Raw genomic sequence first — 27988 nt, 5'->3', positions numbered from 1 at the left:
ATTCAATTTCACTAAGCAGAAAGAATGTGAAATTGAAGATGATTCATTCAAAGATGTCATTATTGACATTCCTATCAACCGATATTATGAGGGTACTTATCATATTTCTCTCTTTGTATCGAATACTCATAATGAAATCTCGTCAGCCATCACAAATGTTTTTACGCTTGATGAGATTCCCACCTTCAATGTTCTTGATAAGATTAAGAAAGTCAAATATCCGAAGAAATCTGTTCAACTGATATGTTCTTTAATTTCCAAAAAGTAAACATAAAATCATCTAAGATGAATATTTAACAAATAATAGTTTCTTTGTTTTACCATGAGATTCTGGATTTCCTTCATAATCAATTCATATTAATTTCATCATATGCTAGATGAACGAAATCACACCTATGTCTCATTATAATTCATCTAATTTAGGAATGAAATTTGATCAATACAAAATATTTTCTATCTAGCTCATTAACATTCCTAAATATCGAATGTTTAATTAAAAAGTGACATTTTTCGGAAATGATTTGGCTCGATTATTTCATGATAATGTAGGCCATATATAAATACCGATTGCTTTTTCATAAATTGTTTATAATATTTACGAAAACTTCGAATGACGCTATCAATCAGTGATTTTTACAATTATTATTCTAATGAAGAAGTAAAATATGCGTCATTCTTAAGAGTTGATAATGATACTATTTCACTTCCCTCAAAGCCTACATTTGAAGAACAGAAAAATAATTTCATTTTCAACATGACTGTTGAAGAAGTAACTGTTATACAGGGACTTTATACTAATCGATTATATGTAAAGAATATTGACGATAAATCTCATTTGATCGCATATAAATTTGAAGTTACTGTTCCCAAAAAAGAAAATATATATTTGACTCCCAATGGTTTAATGAATGGGACAAAAGCCATAAAAATTTATGCAAGAATGGTTAATAAAATTCAAACATTTATGAAAAATGAAGATTATGTGATAGACTTGATATTTTATCCCGTTTCAATTGGAACAGGCACAACTAGATATTTTTCATTCAATGGGCTTTCACCTGCCAGTATACCATCAGGATTTATTGACATATCTTATGATCCAATTCAAATTAGAGGTACAAAAGAATTGGATTTTCACTGCGCACTTATAGAAGAAGATTTGCATCCATTAACAATTTACTTCGATTTTGAGAAACCATTTTGATTCAGGTTATTTGATACCTATTTTGTTTCTAGATACTGGTAATTATTCCTTCACATTAATGACAAATTATCGAGATTATCATCCAACTTATGAGTTAAATATCACAGATCCACCACCAATAAAGATTGAAAATAATAAACTTGAAAAAGAAAATTATTATAAGACAACAGAAAATTCGGTCAAATTGATTTATGATATCGAATTTCCTTCGAATGTTTTGTATTCATTCAATTATTACTTCGATGATAATCAAGATAACAAATTTACAGAATATATTTATGGAACGAATGACACTGAACACATTGAACGAAGTATCAATATTCCATCAAGTCTGACATCAAGTGATCACAAACTTCATTACTTCTTCAATGCTACAGGCTTAACTACAGACACATTCGAAAATTCATTCTCTCTTATTTATCACAAACCAATTATTCATCTTCTCACAGAGAATGACGAAAATGATCCCCCAATCTTCATTCGTTATGTTAATGATAGCTTTTCTATTGAATATGATATTTCAGATGAAGATCCAGATGATATCGTCAGCAGTTCCATTTTAATTGGATCGACAATCATTAAATCTTTTTTCAAAAATGCTCCATATCATATTGATACAAATATTAACCTCGAAAGTCAACTAGATGAAGGTTATAAACGAATTTCAATTTCTGCTATCGACAAATATGGCTATTCTTCATCTCAGATGGCGTATTTTTATTTTATATACAAATATAACAAACCTGAAATTGAATTTCGGTCAGAAAATAATATTTCAAGAATTGAAAATTTTATTCGAATTCAATGCAGAGTTCGAGATTTTCGCGGAAACGGAGTTCTAACTATTGAAGCGAATTTGACGAATGCTTTTTTCAACAGCACTAAAAAGAAAGAGCTTGAAATTGAGGATGACTCATTCAAAGATGTTAATATTGACATAGCAATCAATAGATATTACCAAGGAAATTATACAATATCTCTCTGTGTATCAAACGTACATGATGAAATATCATCTGTTATCATGAATACAATTAGTCTTGATGAAATTCCTTCATTCAATGAACTTAACATAATCAAGAAATACAAACATCCATTCAGATCTATTCCATTTTTGTCATGTCTGACGTCAAATAAGTAATAATGTTCGCATAAAATCAAATGTATTAAAAAAACTTTGTAAATGATGAATAGAAATCAAGAAATTCTTCATATATTGTATACAAAATAAAAAAATGAGAAAGATAATTATTATACGACAATTGATAATTCAATGAGATTGATTTATGATATTGAATTTCCTTCGAATGTTTTGTATTCATTCAATTATTACTTCGATGATAATCAAGATAACAAATTTACAGAATATATTTATGGAACGAATGACACTGAACACATTGAACGAAGTATCAATATTCCATCAAGTCTGACATCAAGTGATCACAAACTTCATTACTTCTTCAATGCTACAGGCTTAACTACAGACATATTCGAAAATTTTTTCTCTCTTGAATCTCACTATATGATTAAAGTCGGTCTTAATTCATAAAGATATATTTGTTTGATATAATTTTTAAAATCTGTTTAGTTTACATAAATTTAGTGGGTGTCGTTTTTTTTTTTGATAAAAGCAAGAAGGCATTTATTGATAACAAGTTAAAGTATTCTTTCAAAAATAATTTTTCGACTTCTATTTAATTAACATTAGAGCGACTTATGACCCAATCAATAATTGATTTTTACAAATTCTATTCCGAAAATGAAATAAAATACGTATCAATTTTAAAAGTTGATAATGAAACTATCAGGCTTCCGTCAGAGCCTTCGTTTGAGGTTAAGCAGAACAATTTAATTGCAAATATGACCACATGTAAAATCACTGCTGTCACAGGTGCATTAACAAATTGTTTGTCTATCAAGAATGTTGACAACAGCTCTCATTTTTTTTGCATATAAATTTGAAGTTACTGTTCCCAAAAAAGAAAATATATATTTAACACCCGACGGTTTAATGAATGGATCAGAAAGGATATCTATTAGTCAAAACAACAATCAAATTAAAACATTTAATAAAAGCGAAGAATATGTAATAGACATAATATTTTATCCTATTTCCATTGGTACAAATCAAACTGGAAATTTTGTATTCGAAAGGAATAGTCCATCTATGAGCTACACTAAGTTAATTAACGAATTTTATGAGAAAGGGACAGACTAGCCCATTGTCACTTTTTAATTTAGCAAATGAACGCTTATGGAGTGGAGTTTTTGGGTAAATCTGATTTGCTTATAAATGAAATAAAATCAAAAGAAACCATATTGGCATTATATTATGCAAAAATAAATGATCTTACTTAGTACTTTTAAAGTTAATTTCAGAAAAATTTGACACAATGGTATCCGGCACATACAAGTGGTGTACAACCAAAATATAAGTTGGTTTAAACATATATTGCTATATCTCATGATCTTACTTAGTACTTTTAAAGTTAATTTCAGAAAAATTTGACACAATGGTATCCGGCACATACAAGTGGTGTACAACCAAAATATAAGTTGGTTTAAACATATATTGCTATATCTCATGATCTTACTTAGTACTTTTAAAGTTAATTTCAGAAAAATTTGACACAATGGTATCCGGCACATACAAGTGGTGTACAACCAAAATATAAGTTGGTTTAAACATATATTGCTATATCTCATGATCTTACTTAGTACTTTTAAAGTTAATTTCAGAAAAAATTTGACACAATGGTATCCGGCACATACAAGTGGTGTACAACCAAAATATAAGTTGGTTTAAACATATATTGCTATATCTCATGATCTTACTTAGTACTTTTAAAGTTAATTTCAGAAAAAATTTGACACAATGGTATCCGGCACATACAAGTGGTGTACAACCAAATCTTCGACTCGATGAACTTGTCATCGAGTTATATTCCAGTGTTGTTCCTTTATTCCTGATTAAGTTGCAAATTAAAGGTCTGGATTCAGAGAGAAGTGTTAAAGTTATCAAAAAAGTCACAAGAGATTTCGAAGAAATGACACAATTTAAAAAAGTCGAATGCATCAGTATGCTTGAAGCTGTTCAGAAAGGTCTGAAAAATGATACACTTGATCCCAACATTGTTTACTCAACATTAAAAATATTATTGCAAAGAAAACATTTGATTTAATAAACATTTAATTTATTATAATTAATTTTTTATTACAGTATAGTAAAAAATGCTATAAATAAATTATTATATTTTATTAAAATGTGACTTTTAATAGTAAGTGAATAAAATAAATCAGGAATTGGGAAAGAAATAAGGTTAATTAAAAATAATGAAAATTACAAGTTTAAGGTTAATGAAAAGTGACAATGGGCGAGTTTGTCCCCCACTCGAATTTTATGAGCCGCTTCAAATTAGAGGCACAAAAGAATTGAATTTTAGTTGTAAACCTTCATGGAATTATTTACAGTCTTTAATTATCTACTTTGATTTTGATAAACCATTTTTTGAAATTAATCCGAATGAATATGGTTATATAATTCCGATTTCTTTCCTTGAATCTGGAAATCACTCTTTTACATTTGTAACATATATCTCCTATTATCATCCAACATATGAGTTAAATATCACAGATCCTCCTCCAATTAAGATTGAAAATAATAAACTTGAAAAAGAAAATTATTATAAGACAACAGAGAATTCATTGAAGTTAATTTATGATATCGAATTTCCTTCGAATGTTTTGTATTCATTCAATTATTACTTCGATAATAATTATGATTCTAAAATTACAGAATATATTTATGGAAGAAATGACAATGATCACATTGAACGAAGTATCAATCTTCCTTCAAGTCTTACATCAAGTGATCACAAACTTCATTACTTCTTCAATGCCACAGGCTTAACTACAGACACATTCGAAAATTCATTCTCTCTTATTTATCACAAACCAATAATTAATCTTCTCACAGAGAATGACAAATTCAATCCTCCTATTTATATTCGTTCTGTCAATGACACAATTAGAATTGGACTCAATATTGAAGATGAAGATCCTAATGACAATGTTACTATTATTGTATCTATTGAATCAACATCCATTAGCCAAGCCATTTCTAAAATTGTTCCAGACCAAATAATAACGAATCTTGAATTGGGAAATCAGTTGGAAGAAGGTGGGAAAAGGATCTCAATTTCTGCCAATGACAAATATGGTTATTCATCATCGACAATGAGTTATTTTTATTTCATCTATAAATATAATAAACCTGAAATAGAATTTCAATCCGAAAATAACATTTCAAGGATTGAAAATTTTGTACGAGTTCATTGCCGAGTTCGTGATTATCGTGGCAATGGAATGCTAACCATCGAAGCAAATTTGACTAATGATATTCTTAATTACACTAATACGAAAGATTGCGATATCGATGATGATTCTTTCAAAGATGTGTTTATTGACATCCCAATTAACAGATATTATGAGGGGAATTTAATTATTTCTCTTTGTGTATCAAATAGGTATGACGAAGTCTCATCAATCATCACAAGTATATTTTCACTTGATGAAATTCCTACATTCAATGCCATTGATAATATCAAGAAATTCAGAAAACCAAACAAATCTATTCCATTTATATATTCTCTTATTTCAAATAAATAAAACTAAGCAACTCATAAAATTCTTAAAAATTTTTTTCTTGTAGACGAAACAAAGTTTTCTAAGTATCCGTGAAACATGATTTTCTTGGATTTAGTTTTTAAAGCATGTAAAATTGTTTGAATGTCATTCTCGGAAACGTTATTTGTAACAATCGTAAATGTTGAAAACTTTTTATTATTATTATCTCTCCCTATTTTCTTGATTCATTCCTTTGAGTCCAACGAAGAAATTAGTGAACAAAGGATTCTGTTGTGTGTTTATGTTCTGAAATCTATTATGAAAGTATTTCTTGTATCATAGATTTTTGTGTGGGACAGCTGTCATTCATACTTCGTGATTCTATCATCACAAATTACAGATTCTTTCGATTTCGGGCTTTCCGATTTTAAAATACATCCCATATCAAACAAGTTGATCAGTAAGAATCATCCGAACTCTCATCAGATTCAATTGGATCTATATCATCAACATGTATAGGTAAATGCGATAGAAGGATACTTTCTACATTAGTCATATTAGTGATAAAAGGGTGAATAAAATACTTTCCATAATACAATTTGAGTATCTCTGGCCACTCATTGCCTTCATTATTAATAAATCTAATATATTCATTATCATTTTGTTGTTGCCAGTTTCCGCTCTTTGTAGAAAAAACCTTGAGTGAACCATCTGAGAAAAGTCCATATAATGTTAAACTATCAGCCCATTGTACTGATTGTATCAAAGTATTTCCGAGTTGAACTATGTGTAGATCAGTATATTCATGGGTTTTATAATTCCAAAGAGAGATTGATGATTTTGAAACAACTAAGCATAAATTTCTACAACAAGGATGTGCAGAAACGCTAATTAATTCTATTCCTAGTTCCTTAACTTCTAGTTGCCCGATTAAATTTCCGGATTCAGATTCCCAAGCATAAATTTCGTTTCTTGAGCATCCATAGATAATAGTTTCGTCATAAGAGAAAGAATATGCAACGAGACGGCATTTGTGTGGAACAGATATCTTCTTGTAAACTTTATAAATATTATTTTCGAACTTGCTAAAGGATATTTCACCTGATTTAATGCAGGATGAAATCAAATACAATGGTGAATAAGTCGAGAATGAAACTGATGTTGTTGGATTCGAATGTATTTTTTGTCTCCAAATATGTTCAGATTTCATGCTAACTACAAAGATTGTGCCATCATCTAGTCCTATCGCACAAAATGTGCTTCCTGATGAAAATGCGCAGGTATTTATCGGGATTTCAAAAGAAAATTTCTTAAAAGGTCTATCATTACTTTTTTTATAGAAGAGAGCTAGTCCGTTTTCAAATCCAAACATAATATATTCATCATTTTGGGATACAGTCATCACGTAGCAGGAATATCCATCTGCTAAATTATTGAGTGATAAAAGCAATTCTCCTGTGAAAAATGAGAATTTTTTAATTGTCCCACCCATCAGTGAGACATATATCGTTGAACTATCGTGTGTAAGCATATAATTCACAACATGAGCCTTTGGAAAATTGAATTCACAAATAATTTGAAAACTTCTAGTATCCCATACTGATAACACGCTATTATTCCTAATATACGATTTTGTGATTATTAGATATCCAACGGAATCAATGCTGAAATTTCTAATTTTTCTATTTTCATTCAAAACTTGGAATTGGTATTTAATATTAGGTACTATTCTCTTCACTATTTTAGATTTTCTATCAAACAAGGATGGTGGTCCATGTTTCGTTCTGATCTCCATTCAATGTAGAAGCAATATCTGAAAATGAGCGTCAAATTGGATATTATTGAAAATAGTTAAATTAGCTGATAGGAATTCATCATAGTTTTCACATAGAAAGGTTAGATTTATCTCAAATGATATCAAAAAATAAAAATCCTCTGTTTAATTACGAAAATATTTGCATGTTTGTTGAGCCTTATTATTCTATTCAGATAAATTGATAAAATGACTTCATTTTTATCAATGGCATCATTCTTATTTTTCTTGAGACAAATGAATTTTGGAGAGATCAATATAGGAGACCAAATGTGGTTTGATCAAAAACTAGATCATTTCTCTGATCTTGCCGAAACATTCAAGCAAAGATATTATATCAACACGAATTACTCCAAAAAGTCCAAAAATTTAGTTGTGTACATTGGTGGAGAGGCTCCACTCCTAGAATCATCACTTAAATATGACGTTCAACATATAGCAAGCGTAACAAAATCTGTAATTTTAGCATTGGAGCATAGATACTTTGGCGAATCAATCCCACACGGCAATTTAGAATTAGAAAACTTTAAATACTTAACAGTTGACCAGGCAATAGAAGATTTGGCCAATTTCATCACTCAAATGAAGCAAAATTACTGCCAAGATGCCTCAAAATGCAAAGCATTGATGGTAGGTGGCTCATATCCAGGAGCCTTATCCTCCCGGTTCCGTCAGAAACATCCTGAATTGACTTTAGGTAGTTGGGCTTCATCTGCTCCAATTCATTCTCAAAACAACTTCTCAGAATACGATAAACATGAAGCGGAAGACTACAAAGATTATGGCTGCTATGATAATGCCTTGAAAGCATATAAAACTATCGAAAGAATTACTTTACTCAAGAACGAAAAAACAGAAGAGATGATGGAGAAATTCGGAGTTCCTAAAGATGCACAATTTGTCAACAATTCAGTTGATTTCTTAGGAATGTTCTCTGATGTTTACAGCTACGGAAATCAATATAAAGCATACAACAAATTTTTATTAGAAATGTGCGAAAAATTCAAGAAGATTGACATGTCTAATGATGATGAAGTTATTAATGTCATGGCAGATACATCTAATTCTATTGTTGGCAAAGATAATTTCTTCAACAATAATATCGAATTCCTGAAGAACACATCTATTTATTCTGACTCAAAAAGCTCAAGAAGCTGGATGTATATGACATGTAACGAATTAGGATGGTTTTCATCAGCTTCTGGTTTATTGAGAAGTGAATTATTAACCATAGAAACTTCACTTGATTCTTGCAAAGAATTGTTTGGTTTCACTCAATTCCCTGACACAGAAAAATTCAATGAAAAATATGGCGGTTATAATCCAAACGTGACAAAAGTGGTTTATACTAATTCACATTATGATCCATGGTCTGAATTAACAATGAAACGAAATGATACTGAGAAATCCATCATTAGTTTTAATATTAAAGATGGATTTCATTGTGATGATTTACATGATCCAAGTGATGGAGATTCTGAATATTTAAAGAGTGTAAGAGAAGAAACTATCAAACAATTATTGGCTTGGATGAAAGAAGACAATAAAACATTGCCATTATGGTTCTGGATTGTTGTTGCTATTTTAACTGCTATTCTTTTGGTTTTGATTATTGTTATTGTAATTATCTGCAAGAAGGATAAAGCTAATGATGCTTATCAGCAGAGTCTGTTAATAATGGGCGAAAAGAAGACCTATACTTAAAATACCTCTAATTATTTTTGAAAAGTATTAAATATTTCTTTATGTTTAATGATATATTCGTTGTTTATATTTGCTATATTATTAGCAATATCCAATTTGATAAAATATTTTGACCTAATAAATATTAGATTTCAAAGTATAAGTATATCTTTACAAAGAGCTTAGAAATAGGTCATAATTGGTGGAGTATTAATGATGTTAGATATATTTGAAATTTTTGTTCAAATTATAATTGCATTTCTAATTTCTGTAAATTGAGTTGAATTGAATTAAATAAAAGATTTTCTTTTTCTTCAAATTAATCTAATGGATATTTGATTCATCGAAAATTGATTAAGGTTTAATCAAATCGCTATTTCATGAATAAGCTTATGAATTTGGAAGACCACCATGTGAAATATATATGACAATTAAGTCTTGATCGTTGAATTTGCCAAAATTATGTTACTGAATCTTTTCAAAAGAAACTTTCATACAATTTTTGACATCAAGGTTAATTTTTGTGATAGGTTTTTGAGAAAGGTAAAATTTTGTATAAAATTTAGTTTCTGAACTAGACTGAATATGAGACTTGTTTCCAGAATTGCTCAACAAATTCTTAAGGGCATTCAAATTTATTTCATTTATTCACTTGTAGCAAAGAATGAATAGAGCAGTAAATCAAAAGCCGCAATCTAAAGATGCTAAGCTTCAAAGCAATAAGTCAACAGAGAAAAAGAAAATTGCCATCACTGTTGATGAGGAAGAATACGAAAAATTCAAGAAATGGCAAAAGATGAAGAATAGCAATGACTCAGACTATTCAGATTCATCATATTCATATTCATCAGATGAAGAAAATACATATACTCATCATCTTTATCCAAGGCCGACACTTCTTTTCCCATTGGGTCCTTTGAGACGCCCTCCTTTCCCTTTTCACTTACATCCAGAATTTGGACCTGGAGTTCCACCTCATCCATGGATACGTGGACCTCCTCCACCACATGGTTTTCATCATCATCGATTCCCTCTTCCACCACCACGATTCTGGCCTTATATTATTGAAAAAGAATGCCTCTATGAAAACCTTAAAGGAAATGATTTTAATCAAACATACTCAAAAACGCACCATCATCATCGCCATGAATTGAATCATCCACAATATCCTCAGGGAACTATTCCAGACCTCAGTTCTAAGAAGCCATCAGGAAATTCCAGCCAACCAATTTACCCTCCACCTCCAAACTATAATCAAGACATCACTGGCCAGAGCCAAGGATATTTTGTTCCACCTCCACCAAATAATGGAGGAATGTATATCTCTGAATCAAAGGACTCTCCAGATCCTGTTCATTGGGCCTTATTTACCAGTAACAATCCATATTACAATACAGCTTGCCCTCCAAACCCTGACGACATGGACATGAAAGAGACAATGAACAAAATTCATGCTGCAATTAATACAGTTGCAGCTCGAAACAATTCAAAATAACTACATTTAATTCAAACTTTATAAAAATTGTGCGAATAAACATATATTTACTTTCCTTCTTTAATTTTATTGTATAAATTCTGACAAATGATATATATTGCAGCACTATTAATAATTACAAAACCAGATATAAGTAATTATTTTAAATATTCAAGTATGATATGAATTTTAGCTGGTTTAATCCTAAAATAAGAATATATAGTTGTAATTTTGATTACACGGGTTAGAGAAGAAAAATTATAAATTTTATTTTCATCCTCTGCTTCTTCTTTCAATCCATGAACAACATTCATAATGTTTTTTACTCCAATTTTTAATTTGATATCTATGGCCGCTAACAAATGATCTGCTTAAAGAATGATTTTCAAAGTACTCAAAATATGAGATAATGAAGAATTCGAGATAGATTTATGCTATAATCACAGTATCTGTTTTAAATTTTTCATAAATATAGAAGCAAAAACATTTTGATCAACATCAAATTTCGATAATTTTTGATGATAAATTTCATAAGAATTTTTGTAAACACTTTTGAGAAAAATAAGGTAAATCATGTAATCACCGCAAATTGGTCATGTATTCTTATAACAGTAATTATGTTCATCAATCATAGAATTATCGGAAAACTTTGAAAAAAAAGACATAAAACGTATATTGATGAAAAATAATGCTATTTTATAATCCCTTTCACAGCGGAACTTGAATATCTGAGTTGTCTGCCATGAGGTTAATTTTTTGAGAGGGAAATTGATTGGGAAAAAATTTTCAACAAATAACGAAATAACGGATTTTTTGAATACTATTGAATTTAAAAAATTGCAAAAGAGGTATGAATAATTATCAATGAATTAATCAATGTAAAAATGGCCTGAAATTTTTTGAGAAGAACAATTTTGAAAAAAAAAATATCCAACTAACTTCATTTTTATTATGGAACAAGGCAAAACTGTACCACCAAATAATGAGCCGCAACCCTCGGTCACACAGACCAAGATGAATGCTCCACATGATGCGAAACAAGAAAAAATCATGATTGATCCAAATGAATATGAGGAATTCAAAAAATGACAAGAAATGAAAAACAGAAAAGATGATGAAAAGCATAGATCCGACTCTTACTCTTCAGATTCCTCATCATCTTACTCATCAGAAGAAAATGATCATCATCCTCGTCATCATCGCGGCCACCCACATCCATTCCATCCTCCATTTTTCCCATGGGGACATCCACCATGCCATCAGCCCCATAATGGACCAGAATTTGGACCAGATTTCCAACATCCATGGATGCAGGGCCCACCACCACCGCCACCACATCGCCATCATCATCACCACCATCACCACCATGGTGCTCCACCACCTTCTCCTTTCCAGCAGCCTCCATTCTGCCCTCCTCCTCCACAACAAGGCAATGATGGTCAGGTTCCTCAGCAGCCACCTCAATTTTGGCCACCTTATCATTGCCAGCAAGAGTGCCCACCTCCAGTCTTCAAGCGTCCTCATCCACGTGAAGGATTTGATCAGCCACCACCATTTTTCAAACATCATCATCACCATGGACACTGCCATCCACCAATGATGGGACCTGAGTTCTGCCAACCACCGCAATGTGATAACCAGCCACCATTCGGACATCCACCTTGCCATGGCAAGCATGAACCTCACAAAGATCATTGTCCACCACCAGAATTCGACGAAGGTTTTTGCCGCCCACATGGTCCAAAGCATTTCCATCACCATGGTCCTTTCCCAGGTGACTTCCAACCATCTCCACAAGTCTGTCCTTGCTGCCCACCACCTCAGCATCCACAAGGATGTGCTTATTTCCCTCCACCACAGCAGCAACAAGTTTACGAGTGCCCTCCACGTCCTGAACCAAGAAGTGGACAAGAGCCTAAGGAATACTCAACTTCGTACTCTTCTTCTGACTCATCCTACTCAGATTACGATGATGAAAATGGACCTGCAAACATCCCACAAGCATACGAAGCACATCCAAATACGCAGCTCAAAGATAATCCAAATCCAACAAATTAAGATTTCTCGAGTAAAAAATTAATTTAATTTTTCTCATTAATGTCCTTTTTATAATACTTTCTCAGCAGTAATCTTGCTTCAGTTAAAAATTAATTATAAATTTTTGAACATTTAATACTGAAAAAGAATAATAAATCCTACAGTCATAATGCTAAATAGATGGTCAAAATAAATGTTGCATACACATGAACAAACACGAAAAATTACAGGATAATTACCAAATTTCATTGGAAATACTGAATAAATCAACAGTTCTTTGACATAATTGAATGCTATTTTATCAATACTGCACTGCACAGGTGTTTCGAAGAATATTATCACCAGAGGTTTGTATCCAAAAACCTCTGGACCCAAATTACGTAATTTTGATCCGCTCCTAAAACGAATAGTACAAGATCCGAGTGTATTGCCATAAAGACCTGAAACATTCCAAAACATCAGTCCTCGGGTTTCAATTGATTCAATTGAAGCTGGAAGATCTATATAATTAAGATTATAACAATCTGCAAAGCATCCTCAAGGAATAAATTTAATATTAGCTTTTATTGTTAATTTTGTAATTAAAATGCAACGAAAAAAGCCATCTTCGGCTAATTCAGTAATTGGAAGACCTTGAAAAGATTTTTCAATAACTAAGTGGTCTTGAAGAGCTGTTCTGCTGACAGCAGCTGTGGGTTCGCCATCGTCTTTTAAATATTCGTCCTTTCCGAGTTTAACATGGTCAGAATACATGTAATATCTTATGCCATTAACAGTAACTGGATTAGTCATGGTTTAAAATAGATTAATTCTTGAAATGATCAAAAAATGAAAGCAGCATCTTGGGAAATGAAGGAATATATCTTGTATAGATTTAATAATATATTCTAAAAAGTAAGGAGGGCAATTAGTATTTAGGATATTACTTCCGAAACAGGATATGAAAGTTTTCTGAGTTTACTTTGAAATTTTCTGTATGTTTTGAAACTAAAGGTATTGTCCAATTCAATTGGAGGCTTTCTCACTCAAGAATTCTAGAATCTAACTCGTTTTTAAATGGAAATTTCTTTTATTCAATTTTATATTTTATAAAAGTATAATAATAAGACCTAAATTCATAATACTAAAGAGATAACTAGTATAAATGTTGCATATGCATGAGCAATGCCGATAAATAACAGGATAATTGCCAAATTTCATTGGATACATTGAATAAATCAAAAGTTTTTGGACAGATTTAAATGCACTTTCATCCATAGTGCATGATACAGGTGTTTCGAAGAGCAATATTAATCGTGGCTTATAAGCGAATGCTTCTCGTTTCAAACTGTACAATTTTGACCCGCTATGGAATATCACAGTACAGGATCCTAGTGTTCTAACGCCAAAATTGGAAGCATTCCAAAACATCAATCCGCGATCTTCAATTGATTCGATCGAAGCTGGAAGATCAATATGATTAAGATTATAGCAATCTGCAAAGCATCCTCGTGGAATAATTTTGATGTCAGCTTTTATTGTTAGATCTGTTATTAAAATACAACGAAAAAAAGCGTCTTCTGCTAATTCTGTTATAGGGAGGCCTTGAAAATATTTTTCAATAACCAAATTACCTTGAAGTGCTGTTCTATTAACTGCTGCTGTAGGTCCAGCAATGTTCTCAGTTGAATATTCATCCTTTCCAAGTTTAACATGATCTGAATAAACATAATATCGTATGTTATCAACAGTCACTGGATTAGTCAATGCTTAGCAAGGAATATTACTTTAATTGATTTAATTGGTGGGCTCAAATTCGCAATCGATTAAGTCCTATATCTATATATACGTTCTGAAATATATTCTTAACATAAAGTATATCAATTTGGTTAGACATTGATACTCCCTTGGGAAGTATGATCATTTTTTGAGTTTTTCATTGAAATTTTTTGAATTGGATTGGACTAATCAGAGCATTATATCCCAAAATTATAGCACAAAAAAAGCATTTTAAATGAAAATAATTATTTTGGAAAATTGAATTTATCATAAAAATAGAATAATTGGTGCTAATTTCATAATGCTATCTAGATATCTTAAATATATATTGCATATGCATGAACAATTTCGATAAATAACATTATAATTGCCAAATTTCATTGGATACACAGAATAAATTAATATTTCTTGTACAAATGAGAATATGTGTTCATCAGAACTGCAGTTGACTGGTGTTTCAAAGAATAATATCACTTGTGTTTTATATCCAAAAACTTCTGAAGCTAAATTACATAATTTTGACCCGCTTCGAAACCTAACAGTGCATGATCCATGTGAAAAGAACAGACTTCTATCAATATCAGTACCTGACACATTCCAAAACATCAAACCTCGAGTTTCGATTGACTCGATCGAAGCTGGAAGATCAATATGATTGAGATTATAGCAATCTCCAAAACATCCTCGTGGTATGACTTTGATATCGGCTTTTATCTTTAATTCTGTTATTAGGATACATCGATAAAAAGCATCTTCAGCTAACGCTGTTATAGGAAGGCTTTGAAAAGATTTTTCAATGATTAAATGACCTTGCAGTGCTGTTCTATTTATGGCTGCAGTTGGCTCACCATCATCAGGATTATAATCATCTTTTCCGAGTTTAATGTGGTCTTGGAACACATAATATCGTATGTTATCAACAACTACTGGGGAATCTATGGTTTTATAAGAGAAAAATATCTCTAATTGATTTGTTCTGTTAAAAGTTCACTCAAAATGTTAAGGATGATATGGATCATGGATTTTAAAATATGTTCTTAACAGAAGCTATATCAGTTTGTGAAGGTATTGATCTGTTACTAATGAGGAAAGAACAAATCTTATAGAACTTTTATATTGAATTGGCCAACTCAATTGGAAAATTTGCGATTCATATGTTCCCGAAGCTCACTTTTGTTTTAAATAGAAATTGTTCTTTAAAAAAAGTTTAATCAATTCAGAAATTTTATAAAAAAAGATTAATAAACCCTAAATTCATAATACTAAAGAGATAACCAATATAAACGTTGCACATGCATGAGCAATGCCGATAAATAACAGGATAATTGCCTAATTTCATTGGGTATACTGAATAAATCAATAGTTCTTGGACAGATTTAAATGCATCTTTGCCAAGAATGCATGAAACAGGTGTTTCGAAGAATAATATTACTTGTGACTTGTAAGCGAAAGCTTCTTGACCCAAACTACGTAATTTAGACCCCTTTCTGAATATAACAGTACATGATCCAACTGTATCATAATAAAGGCCTGAAATATTAAAAAACATCAATCCTCTAGTATCGATTGTTTCGACCGAAGCTGGAATGTTAATATGATTGAGATTATAGCAATCCCCAAAACACCCTCGAGGAATTACTTTAATATTTGCCTTAATTGTTAAATTTGTTACTAAAATACAACGAAAAAATGCATTTTCAGCTAATTCTGTTATAGGAAGGCCTCGAAAAGATTCTTCAATAACTAAATGGCCCTGAAGTGCTGTCCTGCTGATAGCAGCTGTAGGTTCGCCATTAATTTCGTATTCATCTTTACCGAGTTTAACATGATCTGAATAAACATAATACCGTATGTTACCAACAGTTACTGGATTTGTCATGTGCTAACAATGTAAGCTCCCCTTATTAAAATTAAAAAATATGGTTTGAAGCAGGCTTTCATTATATTAAGGATCATATCTATAATATATTTTCAGATACATTTTTAGCAGAAAGGATATCAAGTTTTAAAGATACTTTTACTCTCGAATTAGGAAAGATCGTTTTATGAATATTCATTGAAATGGTTTGAATTGGTCAGATCTATTGAATACTTTATCATTCAAGAGTTTTTCAGTGACAATTTTGTTTAAAATAATTTTTTTTACGAAATTGAATCTATTATAAAAATATAATAATTAATCCTAAATACTTAAAGGCTTCTAGATATTGGAAATAAATATTGTATATGCACGAGCAATCTCTGTAAATAACAGAATAATTCCCTAATTTCATCGGATAAACGGAGTAAATCAAAACGTCTTCAGCTGCTTTAAATGTTTTTTCATCCACACTGCAATGTACTGGTGTTTCAAAAAATAATACTACCTGAGATTTATATGCGAAAACTTGTGGACCTAATACGTTTAATTTTGATCCTCTTCGAAATCTAACGGTGCAGGATCCATGTGAAAAGAATAGACTCCTATCAATGTCAGTGCCTGACACATTCCAGAACATTATACCTCGTTCTTGAATTGTTTCGATTGAATTTGGAAGGTCAATATAATTGAGATTATAACAATCTGCAAAGCATCCACGAGGGATGACTTTAATATCAGCTTTTATCGTTAATTTCGTTAAAAGGTAACATCGATAAAATGCGTCTTCAGCTAGCTCTGTTATAGGAAGGTTTTGAAAATACTTTTCAATGATTAAATGACCTTTGAGTACTGTTCTGTTGATGGCGGCAGTGGGCTCTCCATAATCCAATTCATATTCATCCTTTCCGAGTTTAACATGGTCTTGGAACTTATAATGTTTTATATTATCAACAATTACTGGATTATCTATGGTCTAATAAGTATTTATACTCTAATAAAATCAAAAATCGATTCGAAAGAATGCAATATGGTGCACCCAATAAAATACAATGTGTTGCCAAGGCACTCATTCCTTTTTAAATAATTTTGAAATACTATATTTTCTATGAGATACTTTTTGAAGAATCAAAAATAAAAAATGAAAGTCATTTTGCTGCCAAATTGATACAAGTAAACTCTTTTGAAAAGACATGAATATGAATTCAAATTGAGAAGCATCAAAATTGGTATGATGTAATAACCTAACCTTCAAAGCTCTAATATGAAAATGTTTTCCAACATTTTTCTCAGATAGCAGTGAATTTGTAAAGAGTGTTAGTCTTTTTATGTGGAAGTTTGCAGTGTTTTGTAGTATTTACTATAAACTCTGTTCAATTTATCACTCATAATATAAAATATGATGCACATTCAATCTTTACTCATTGCAGTAGCCGGATGTAATGAAATGTAAATAATTGTTTGTTTACTTATCCATATACTTAATATTGAATTTTTTTAAATTTACCTAAAGGATTCTGTGTTTCTATCTGTACCAAGTCAAATGTCCATAGCTTGCTGTGGCTTGGATCGATAACAACTGTTGTAGACTTTCTTTGATTTTCAAGAGTTAATAAGAAGAAACCATTAAATTTATGCAAAATTGATCGATCTCAGTTAAATTAATGCTATATGTAGAGCTTTGTATAGATGTAGTTCGATTCTAATCACCAACTCAAGGAATCAAAAAGAGAATTACTTTGATGAAAAGTCAAATTAGTTGCTTATAAACAATATAAGAAATGTACCGCATATTTTTTGATCTGACTTTTTGTTTTCATGTAAACAAAATTCATTCATTCAAAAAATTGACTCATGTCTGAATTTTCTGTCAGATTTCTCGAGAGTTAGTAATGTTTAAGAATAATGAGAACTCTCAAGAATCAAATAAACGGAATAATCTATTTAATGCATTTTCCAAAGCGCATTACTATTTAAATCAAAACTGGCTCAGACAAGCTTATCAATATTCTCCTCTCGCAATAGAACTCGCGCAAGATTCGGAAGATCAGGAAATTATGGAAGACGTTAAGTCAAACACAATTCAGCCTGATTCAATCAAAGATCAAGAAGTAAAAATACCTGAAATTTTATCATTATTAAATCATTCTCAAAATAATTCGAAACCGTTTAGTCCTTTGAGCAGAGTTTTATCTAACACGCTATTAATTAAGCAAAATGTACTCAAATCTTCTCCTTTATTTAATAATGGATCTGGAATTCTGAAAATTTCATTAAAGAAGTTCGAATACGATACCACACAAGATTGTTTAGGTTATATTCAGTTATATAATTGCGCCAAATTCATCCCAAACAGTGATAAAATTTGGTTTACAGTACAAAAAGATAAAATCAAGTTTACGCAAACAGCATATCCATATGTATTCTTCGAAGTCAACAATACACCTGAATTGAGGTTCCTTTGCGTTGTTTGTATAAAAACAGGAGCTTCTACAGTTCCTATTGCGGTTTCTGTTATAAAATTATTCGATAGCGATGGATTTTTCATACAGAACAAGTGTTTTTCGAAACCGTTTGTTAAAATTACTGACTTTTTAACAGATACGATTATTCGAGCAATAGTTTCAACAGAAGTACGTGATCCTATTGATATAAACGTTGAAATAGAAACATCCCTTGTCGATAGCGTCAGTGATTTTACATTTACATACTCAAATCAAAATTCCGGACATTTAGTTGTAGTTTCCAGGCCATATTCATTACTTTTCAGACCTCCAATAATTTATATTACTAATTTCAGACTGATTTTCAAGACACAACCGAAAGAAGATTTAATTAATCTAAAATTCTTTGTTTTGGCTGTTCCTGATGGTGAACCCTGTCAATTTATTGTATCTCCGAACTCTCCTTACCTCGAAAAACTGTTCATTACGCTCTCAATCCCTTCAAACAAAGAAATAATTTTCCGGGATGAGCTCCAACTCTTTTTTGAAGGCATTCCAACAGATAAAATGCATATTGTTGTTCAGATTTCCGGTAAATCAGAGGTTATTGGCACTGCTGTCTTCATGTTTCCAACAAGATCAGGAGAAATCACGGCAAACGTGTTTGAAGTATCGCAATTACCCGAAGGATACCTCGACAAGCCTAAGAATAAGAAGATTCTTTTATCTGCTTCAGTGAAAGCCCCTGAAAATTTAACAAATGCAAATCAATTTTGTCATGACCTTGCAACTGTTGATTGGTCGAAGTTCCAACTTGAAACATTGGCTGATAACTTTGTTCCTATTATATCAAATCTCCTTGGAGAGTTAGATTTTAACTCAGGAGCAAAATTAGTCGAATTTATTGGTTTATTCCCAGCAGATAATGTTGTATCATGCTTGAAACAATGGGCAAATCACTTCTTTGACCCAACAACTAACTTTGAGAACATATTTACAAAAATACCAATTGTATTTTCAAAAGTTCTCGAAGATTACATCAATAATCAGCATAATCCTCAGGTTGTATCCATTCCTTTGGCATTTCTGATCGAATGTTTGAATGTTTGTCTAAAAACTAAAGGAGTTACGCAAAGTTCTTCAATTTTGATAACTCTCTTGGTCATGTCCACGAATGTAATCATTAAAGCAGTGAAATCCAACTCCACAAACTTCCAAAATTTGCCAACAACGAAATTAAATAATTCATTAGCTGAAATAGCAGTGACAATCTTGGAAGGTTATGATACAAAAGTCTTTAATGATGCTATATACTTCCATATACAGAGTTTAAGAAAGGCAAATGACTCTACAAATTATTCTGTTTATTTACTTTTCAGATTTTACAGAGTTCTCGTTGGATCCGATGCTTTTTGCAAATTCTCAACGAGCAAATGCAAGATTTCCCACGTAGAAAGCGGATTTTCGAATTATCTCAAATTTCTTTCACCTTTATTCCATTTTATCTCGAAATCCTTTGAATCTGACCACGTAACTCCCAGTATTCTATCGTTAATCTTAAGTATTATTTCGACATTTTCCCAAAATGCGGAACAATACTCCGGAGAAGAGAGAACAAGGGTTGCATCTGCATTGCTCCCGTTGCTACATATCTTTTACACCAACTACGATTTATCTATCATGAAGAAAAACAAAGAAATAACAGAATTAGTTTTTCCATCTGTTCTTTTCATCATTTCTTATTGCACTCCCAAGGCCATTAAGGCTTTCTTCGACTCATTGTCTACAATGCAGATCCAATTTATGAACTTTTTGGGACAAATACTGGAACATATCAAAAGAGGAAAGAATTTACAACTTTTGCATGATGCAACACGAAGAATCCTTACTTTCATATCTCTTTGTCAGGATTCTTTCAAAGATTTGGATAATTCTGTTTTTGAAATCTTCAGAAATTGCTTTTATCCAAGCCAGAGCAAGTCCAATTATTCCCTAATTTATTCTGTTGGCGAAATGATCCTGAATTTTCAGCAACACGAGCAGAGAAAGAACGTAATTTCTCATTGTGTCAATTTACAGCTCAGTAACTCCAAAGATGAGCGATCATTGGGCATAGCATTAACTCTTTATGCCTTCAAGAGTGATTACGAGAAGTACAAATCGATTGTTGTCTCATCAACAGATTTTATGGATTGTTTGGCCACAAAATTATTCAATTGCAGCGCAGCACATATCTTTACATTCACTTTTATGCTGAATATCCTCAAAGATATCGCTTCAAGTAGCGAAGGACCTTATAATCATCCAAGTGAGCTCTCCCAGCTCGTTTTAGAGAGAATCAACGCTTCATTCGTAGTTGTAGAAGGCGTAGTAAGCCAACGCGATGTCGTTTATCCTGTAGATGTCAACGCATTAAATTTGATGAGAATTGCCGATCAATATTACGAAATGCCGAGTATGAGGGTCAAATGGCTTCGCCAAATAGTAATTAATGCAAGGCTCGCCGAAGACTTTTCTTCAGCTTTTGTCGCTCAAATGCACGTTGTAGCTCTTTGTTCAGCGGCTAATTCAGCTTTGTGCAAGAAATTCGACAGAAATGAAGACGATATTGAAGTTCTGACCATGAGAAGAACTTCTATTCGCGAAAGAAACGGAGATTTGTTTTTGAACTGCGATTTCACAAGTTTCATACCCGGATTAGAGAAAGATTTGAATATTAAGAATCTCTGCGTATCAGCGGACTTATTACAAGACTTTACAGAAGATATTGTAATCGCAGAATTAGAATTAGCGGAAAATCTCTGCAGACAAGCTTGTTTGTATCAACCTCTTTATAAGATACACTCATTATTGATAAGAGGATATCATAATACAAGAGATTACAAATCAATTGCAGAAGATTTGAAATCTTTCTCATCAGATTGTGGAAAAGCAACGAACAACATAATCCCACCTCTTTCTTATTTCCTTCTCGAAACAAAGGACGAGAAAATGAATGTAAAAAGACAAGTTTTCTGCTTACATTCCAGATATTACCAAAAAATGCCTCAAATCATCGCAGAAAACGGTAGATTACCAAAGCCTCCGAAGATGTGTCACGTGCACTCCCCGCAATGTGAAAAGGAAGAAGGTTCTTGCTTGGTTCCGATATTCCCCATTAAAAAAGACGATAACTTTACATTTTTTGATGAATTTGTTTCGGAACCACAATTCCTTAATCAAACCAATTCTGTTATATATCTTAAGACAGTTAATCCTCTTCCCTTCTACAAGATGTCATCAGATATTGCTGTTTATGAGATGAAACAAGTTCCATTGGAAGAATTATGTGAAAAGAAGGTTGAATCAGACATTAAACTACTAGAAGAAGCTGCAAATGAGACACAAAGATGGATACCATCACCAGATGTCTACATTGAACAACACATTGAGAAATTACCGAAAATTCTTCAAAGTGTCATCAATGAAGAGATGCATTCTGGTGAATATCTAAAGACATTGTTCAGATTTGATAAAGAAACTGTAAAGAAACTCGCAGAAAAACTTGCACCGTACATGGCAAGAGTTCTTTATGTCTACACGAAATCTTCTTCTGGATTAGTTTCGAGAGAAGCTCATGAGTCTTTGATTCCTCTGAATAAGTTCGCTGTGGAACAGTTCTTGGGAATTTTCGGTGTGAAACCACCTGTTATTAATGATAATTTGTTATTTGTTGATGCTATTAGTAACGAAATCATGTTTTAAAGATTTATTTTTTATTTTTGAAGAAACATGTATTTTTTCTTAAAGTAGCGCTTAGGCCTGTATGACATGTTATCATAATATCAACATATCCTTATTTTAACAGCAAAAAAGGTAGTTGATATATATTGATTTATAATTACTTTTTCATGAAAATAAAGCTCGTTTGTCAAAAAAAATTGAGTGTATGTCAGATAATGTAATTGACGTGAGTACAGTATACATTGTGCGTCGCCTGTAGCCTACAGCTACAGTCACCGACACAATGAAAAAAGTGACAGAAAACTGACACCATACGGGCGCGCATATGTACGCATATATGTGTAAAAATAAACGTTCATATGTAAACTAACCTTTATTCACTAGCAGGAGCTTTGTTGTTCGCTTCCATTAAAATGTAAACTTTACGTGTCAAAAAAATTCTGTCACGTAAACTATTTATGTTGAGATTGAGTACCAGACTCTAATATAAGTTCAACCATTATATTAGAGTCTTTAGGAATTTCATATGGTTCTTTTACATAATATTCCTTTTTTTGACCATCAGTTGATTCTTCAACTCTTTTGAATGAAAAGCGCTTATAAAACTCAAACACGAGTGCATCTTTATAACCAGTGATATCGTAAAATTTTGGTGGCACAAGCTGTTCATTCACATTACATATAAATTGTTTGTTATCATGAGCAATATTACTCAACGTTACTAAAGGCTCAAGGAGAGGATTTATTCTTATCTGATAACCGACAAATTTATATGTTGGTTTGCCCTTTCGCTCAAGGATAAACCTGATATTCGCTATAGTTATGAAAAGCTCATCAAAGTACTTATATGTTTTTTTATCTTTATCATTTTCGTCAGTGAAATCTGCTATGGTAAAACTATAATATACATGCATTCGCGAGATATATTTTTTTTCCCATAAGTCTAAAAATTTTGCTTTCGATGGAATTACTTTTTGCGTGAATGTTCTACCATGGTCATCTTCCCAAACAAGCTCTGGTTTTCTTGATGTTGTGTCTGTTTCAGTGGTTTCTAATAACGCAGTGATGAAATCCAACACATCTCCTAGGGACATGTCATATTTATAATTCAAGGCATTTTTTTCTATACTACTGTATGAAGGTAATGTTATGATTGGTGATGTACCTTTTCTTAATACATTCAATTTATTTTCATTTGAATCATAGTAACAATCAACAAATTCTCTACTTGCCTCAGTCATTTTTTCCATAAGACCTTCATTCAACTCCTGTGTAGTCATGTTGGGTTTTATGTAATATCTCATGTCAAACCTTTTTTTCACTGATTTTGATGAATCTGTCATTTCTAATGGAATAGCAAGAAACTCAAAGTCTGGATGCTCAAGACTTATCTTTCTTATCTCAAGAGCTTTTGACGCAGGATATTCAATGAAGTCTCTCGGTAATTTATATGAGACTGTATTACCACTTATCGTGCCATCATTCATAACATGTTCATAGTATAATCCATCATATTTAGACATTTTATATGTAACTAAAAGATGGAGAAAGTTATTAATCAAGTAGATAAGATTCTTCATGATGGAGCACGTAAGAATAGTAAAGAACTAAACAATGCACTCATTATGCCATTTTCTGATGATTATCCATTTTGTACTAATGGTGTTTATTTCTACTGCGGTAAGATGGGTTCAGGTAAGACATATGGTGTTATTCGTCATATAATGATAACAGACCGCTTCACTAATACTCCATATTATGACTCAATAGTTATCTCAGCAACATCAGGAACAATGGATAAAACAGCGAAGACATTTATGAGTCAAGTTAAAGCACCAGTACTGAAAAAGGATGATAAAGAACTTATGCCTTATTTAATGAAGAACGTTAAGATGAAAGCAAAGTATTACGCTATTGTTGAGTTCGTTCAAAGTAAGTTCGAAAAAATTTCAGAGGAGATGGAACACATCTTAACAAAGCATCAACTAAGGAAACCTGATGGAAAGTTTGAGTATAAGAAGATTGCAATATATGTTGTAAAGAAGTTGAACAAATATCCTTTCACAAAGTATCCCAGTAATTCTCTATTAGTGTTAGACGATTATGGTGGTCATGACTTATTGAATGACCCACGTTCACCATTAGCGAACTTCATCACTAAGGTCAGACATTATAACTATACTGTTGTCATCATGTGTCAAACATGGAGACATATATGTTTAAACATTAAGAGACTATGCACTGACTTCGTTATCTTTCAAGGTTATTCTATGAGAGACTTTCAGTCAATGATTGAACAGTCAGGAGCAACAGAAGATTGGGAAGAGTTATGGAACAAATACAAAGAGCTACCAACACCTCGTTCATATATGGAAGTTCATATAGTTGCAGGAAAGACGGACTTTAAAGAAGTTAAGCAACAAAAGATGACATTATTTTAAGAAGAAATAAATGGGTTTTGGCGATTATGTTAAAGCTGGATGGGGTATGGTGAAAAAAAATCCTGGTCTTGTAATAGGTGCTGGATTTAACATTGCTAACAAACTTTTCCCTCAAGTTGGTCAAGTCGGTGGTGTTATCGGTAGTCTTGGTGAAAGAATTGCAAAAACTACATTAGGTGAAGATAATGCATTAACGAAGAATCTTAAAGCATTCAATAAAGCTCTTGGTGGTGACTTCAGTAGAGACAAGCCTGTTGAAACACCTATAGTTCAACCTCAACAAACTATTGACAACAATAAGTATAACGCATACATTGGAGGAGCTATTTGGAACAATCATAAGCCATTAGTTCAGTCAGTACGTGTACTATCAGACATGCCATGGATTAATGCTATTAGTGGCACTATACGCAGATAATATATTTTTATGAGGTTTAAATGAGTGAACAAGAGAGGAAACTCATTGATGAACGAGTTAAGAAATGGGAGAATGAACGTCCGATAATTCGTACCATAATTAGCGATCAAAAGTTCAAGCAGCATACATTTGATTTTTTGCGCGATATATATAATGATCTTGCTTTTGATTACAATGCTAGGCAATACTTTGAGAAAGAATATGTTCAAAAAGGTCGTATTAATTTCCCAATGAGAAGAGAAGGCTTTTTGATTACATCAACATATACAGCACGTGGTAGAGACCCTTTTACAGACGCGGTTCGTAACTTTAAAGCACGTTCTTCTATTAATGATGATCCAGATTTCTACATACCTTATTTTCGTCCACCTTCGCATCCTTTACGAACCAGTGATCCTGGATATGACGCTAAACGAAGATATATAGAGACGAAATTAGCTAAATACAAGGAACCTAAGGATCCAAGGACTGGAGAAGTAAAGGAATCACATGTCAAGATAAATAAGCTTTACAAAGTAGTTGAAGAATTGGAGAAACGATCTAATGAGATTAACGCTGAGAAGAAAAAGGAAGTACCAAATATGAACAAACTAGATAAGATGATTAAGGAATATAGAGGATTGGCGAATACATCGAGCGTTCTAATAAAGGAAGTAGAAAACACGACAAAGCTGCAGAAAATGATTCATGATGAATTACTGTTAGGTGAATTTTCTATAAAACAAAGACAGAGTAACTTAATGGGTGAGGCTTATTATTTGGAGAATTGGTATAATGAGAGGTTAAAACAAATGTCGACTCCAACACCAACTCCTACACCTACTCCTACAGTAGCTCCAACACCAACTCCCACTCCTGAACCAACAGTAGCTCCAACGCCAACTCCTACAGTAGCTCCAACGCCAACTCTGACACCAACTGCTCACGCAGGTCCTCCACCAATGTCGAGTAGTCATGGTATAACATTAAATAAACCAACACCTACACCAAAAATAACTCCTGTATCACATCCTAGTACAACTAACCCAGTATCTGATTCAAATCAAGCGGAAAGATCACAGGTTCTTAAAAGAGCTAATACACCAACTGCTTCCCCTATTAGAACACCAGAGCCAACTCCAAGAATCACAAAGGCGCCAACACCTTCACCGACTGTTGAACCAACTCCAGAACCAACAGTACCTCCAACTCCATCTCCAACTCCATCACCGACACCTACAAAAGCACCTACTCCATCTCCAACTCCGACTAAAGCTCCGACACCGTCTCCAACACCAACTAAAGCTCCAACACCGTCTCCAACTCCAGCTGAACCAACTGATGCAGAATCTATTCAAAATTGGTTAGACGAAGAAAAGCGAAAAGAAAAGGCTGCAATTGATGCTGCACTAGATAAAAACACACCACCACAGACACTTGGTGGTTACATGTTAAAGAAAGACAACATTCAAAGACAAGAACGTGCATTGAGTGTTGCCAGAGAACAAGCACAAGAAGAGAAGAAAATAGTTGAAGGAGAAGCTTCAAATAGAGGTGGTCCAGGAACTTACAAAGGATCAAACTATCCAGCAGAGAAAGCCTCGAGTGATAATGTTGTCTCAAGAGCTACTGATTTAGTTACCCATGGTATTCTAACTGGTGCAACAGCTGTTGGTAGTGCTATTGGAACCAGTGTTGACACTGTTGTTGATACTGTAAGAACTGTTACAAATCCTACACCTGAAGATAGGAAGGAAGAATTTCTTACTCTTAATACAAAGGCAAAACCAGGGATATGGATTGGTCGTGGAATTTTAAATGCTGGTAGTGCTATTGGCAATGGTGCTTCAGCGGTAGGGGGATGGCTCGGAAGAACAGCAACATCAACCGCAAATGGAATACTAACAGGTGCCAAATCACTTGGTAATTGGGCTGATGATAAGTATACAAAATATTATGAAGAAAAAGCTCGTAAGGCTAAGGAAGAAGCTGAACGAAAGGCGAAAGAAGAAGCTGAACGTAAAGAACTAGAGGAGCTTAAGAAGAAAGAAAAAGCTCGTAAGGCTAAGGAAGAAGCTGAACGAAAGGCGAAAGAAGAAGCTGAACGTAAAGAACTAGAGGAGCTTAAGAAGAAAGAAAAAGCTCGTAAGGCTAAGGAAGAAGCTGAACGAAAGGCGAAAGAAGAAGCTGAACGTAAAGAACTAGAGGAGCTTAAGAAGAAAGAAAAAGCTCGTAAGGCTAAGGAAGAAGCTGAACGAAAGGCGAAAGAAGAAGCTGAACGTAAAGAACTAGAGGAACTTAAGAAGAAAGAAAAAGCTCGTAAGGCTAAGGAAGAAGCAGATAGAAAGGCGAAAGAAGAAGCAGATAGAAAGGCTAAGGAAGAAGCTGATAGAAAGGCGAAAGCAGCAACACCATCGCCAACTCCATCTCCTTCACCATCTCCATCTCCTTCACCATCACCAACTCCATCGCCATCTCCATCTCCTTCACCATCAATAGCGGCTCCTGTGAGACAATTTGGTGCATGGGGTGC

At 32.7% G+C, this 27988-nt stretch overlaps 12 protein-coding genes and 1 pseudogene across 13 annotated transcripts, besides 5 other annotated features; 8 read left to right on the top strand and 5 right to left on the bottom strand.

The window, feature by feature from the left end:
- The first annotated feature begins 1636 nt into the window (after window positions 1-1636).
- Window positions 1637-2342, top strand: TVAGG3_0208650 (annotated as a pseudogene). The gene has a single exon. A coding segment is annotated over exon 1 (706 nt).
- Window positions 2343-3401: 1059 nt separating this feature from the next.
- Window positions 3402-3439: a terminal%2Cinverted (terminal inverted repeat of MuDR-5_TvMULE4 transposon ID:TVAGG3_0208640).
- Window positions 3402-4594: a mobile genetic element.
- Window positions 4558-4594: a terminal%2Cinverted (terminal inverted repeat of MuDR-5_TvMULE4 transposon ID:TVAGG3_0208640).
- A 1690-nt stretch (window positions 4595-6284) lies between these two features.
- On the bottom strand, window positions 6285-7319 carry TVAGG3_0208630 (WD40 repeat-like family; the record flags this gene model as incomplete). The annotated part of the gene is made up of 1 exon (XM_001305330.1): window positions 6285-7319. The coding sequence occupies one exon, from the start codon at window positions 7317-7319 to the stop codon at window positions 6285-6287; it is 1035 nt and encodes a 344-aa protein (XP_001305331.1).
- A 510-nt stretch (window positions 7320-7829) lies between these two features.
- Window positions 7830-9582, top strand: TVAGG3_0208620 (serine-type peptidase protein; the record flags this gene model as incomplete). Its single annotated transcript, XM_001305331.1, has 1 exon — window positions 7830-9344. One exon carries the CDS (start codon window positions 7830-7832, stop codon window positions 9342-9344), a length of 1515 nt encoding a protein of 504 aa, XP_001305332.1.
- Window positions 9583-9825: 243 nt separating this feature from the next.
- TVAGG3_0208610 (uncharacterized protein) lies at window positions 9826-10869 on the top strand (the record flags this gene model as incomplete). Its single annotated transcript, XM_001305332.1, has 1 exon — window positions 9988-10818. One exon carries the CDS (start codon window positions 9988-9990, stop codon window positions 10816-10818), a length of 831 nt encoding a protein of 276 aa, XP_001305333.1.
- Window positions 10870-11758: 889 nt separating this feature from the next.
- On the top strand, window positions 11759-12855 carry TVAGG3_0208600 (uncharacterized protein; the record flags this gene model as incomplete). The annotated part of the gene is made up of 1 exon (XM_001305333.2): window positions 11893-12855. The coding sequence occupies one exon, from the start codon at window positions 11893-11895 to the stop codon at window positions 12853-12855; it is 963 nt and encodes a 320-aa protein (XP_001305334.1).
- Window positions 12856-13371: 516 nt separating this feature from the next.
- On the bottom strand, window positions 13372-13626 carry TVAGG3_0208590 (uncharacterized protein; the record flags this gene model as incomplete). The annotated part of the gene is made up of 1 exon (XM_001305334.1): window positions 13372-13626. The coding sequence occupies one exon, from the start codon at window positions 13624-13626 to the stop codon at window positions 13372-13374; it is 255 nt and encodes an 84-aa protein (XP_001305335.1).
- Window positions 13627-15817: 2191 nt separating this feature from the next.
- On the bottom strand, window positions 15818-16471 carry TVAGG3_0208580 (ribonuclease inhibitor domain-containing protein; the record flags this gene model as incomplete). Its single annotated transcript, XM_001305335.1, has 1 exon — window positions 15818-16471. One exon carries the CDS (start codon window positions 16469-16471, stop codon window positions 15818-15820), a length of 654 nt encoding a protein of 217 aa, XP_001305336.1.
- A 1859-nt stretch (window positions 16472-18330) lies between these two features.
- On the top strand, window positions 18331-22664 carry TVAGG3_0208570 (dedicator of cytokinesis DOCK family; the record flags this gene model as incomplete). Its single annotated transcript, XM_001305336.1, has 1 exon — window positions 18343-22638. The coding sequence occupies one exon, from the start codon at window positions 18343-18345 to the stop codon at window positions 22636-22638; it is 4296 nt and encodes a 1431-aa protein (XP_001305337.1).
- Window positions 22665-22846: 182 nt separating this feature from the next.
- Window positions 22847-26809: a mobile genetic element.
- Window positions 23070-24140, bottom strand: TVAGG3_0208560 (uncharacterized protein; the record flags this gene model as incomplete). The annotated part of the gene is made up of 1 exon (XM_001305337.1): window positions 23070-24140. The coding sequence occupies one exon, from the start codon at window positions 24138-24140 to the stop codon at window positions 23070-23072; it is 1071 nt and encodes a 356-aa protein (XP_001305338.1).
- Window positions 24159-25058, top strand: TVAGG3_0208550 (protein of unknown function, DUF4106 family; the record flags this gene model as incomplete). The annotated part of the gene is made up of 1 exon (XM_001305338.1): window positions 24159-25058. The coding sequence occupies one exon, from the start codon at window positions 24159-24161 to the stop codon at window positions 25056-25058; it is 900 nt and encodes a 299-aa protein (XP_001305339.1).
- Window positions 24210-27988: part of a mobile genetic element that runs on past the window's edge.
- On the top strand, window positions 25069-25476 carry TVAGG3_0208540 (uncharacterized protein; the record flags this gene model as incomplete). The annotated part of the gene is made up of 1 exon (XM_051226560.1): window positions 25069-25476. The coding sequence occupies one exon, from the start codon at window positions 25069-25071 to the stop codon at window positions 25474-25476; it is 408 nt and encodes a 135-aa protein (XP_051111546.1).
- TVAGG3_0208530 (microtubule-associated protein family) lies at window positions 25497-26439 on the top strand (the record flags this gene model as incomplete). Its single annotated transcript, XM_001305340.2, has 1 exon — window positions 25497-26439. A coding segment is annotated over one exon (943 nt), but the record flags the coding sequence as incomplete, so codon positions are not given.
- On the bottom strand, window positions 27038-27355 carry TVAGG3_0208510 (uncharacterized protein; the record flags this gene model as incomplete). Its single annotated transcript, XM_001305341.2, has 1 exon — window positions 27038-27355. A coding segment is annotated over one exon (318 nt), but the record flags the coding sequence as incomplete, so codon positions are not given.

Source organism: Trichomonas vaginalis, chromosome IV (assembly GCF_026262505.1).
Source record: "Trichomonas vaginalis G3 chromosome IV, whole genome shotgun sequence".
NCBI lineage: Eukaryota > Parabasalia > Trichomonadida > Trichomonadidae > Trichomonas > Trichomonas vaginalis.
The sequence above is the reverse complement of the archived record's forward strand: the minus strand, read 5'-3'. Positions and strand labels throughout refer to the sequence as shown.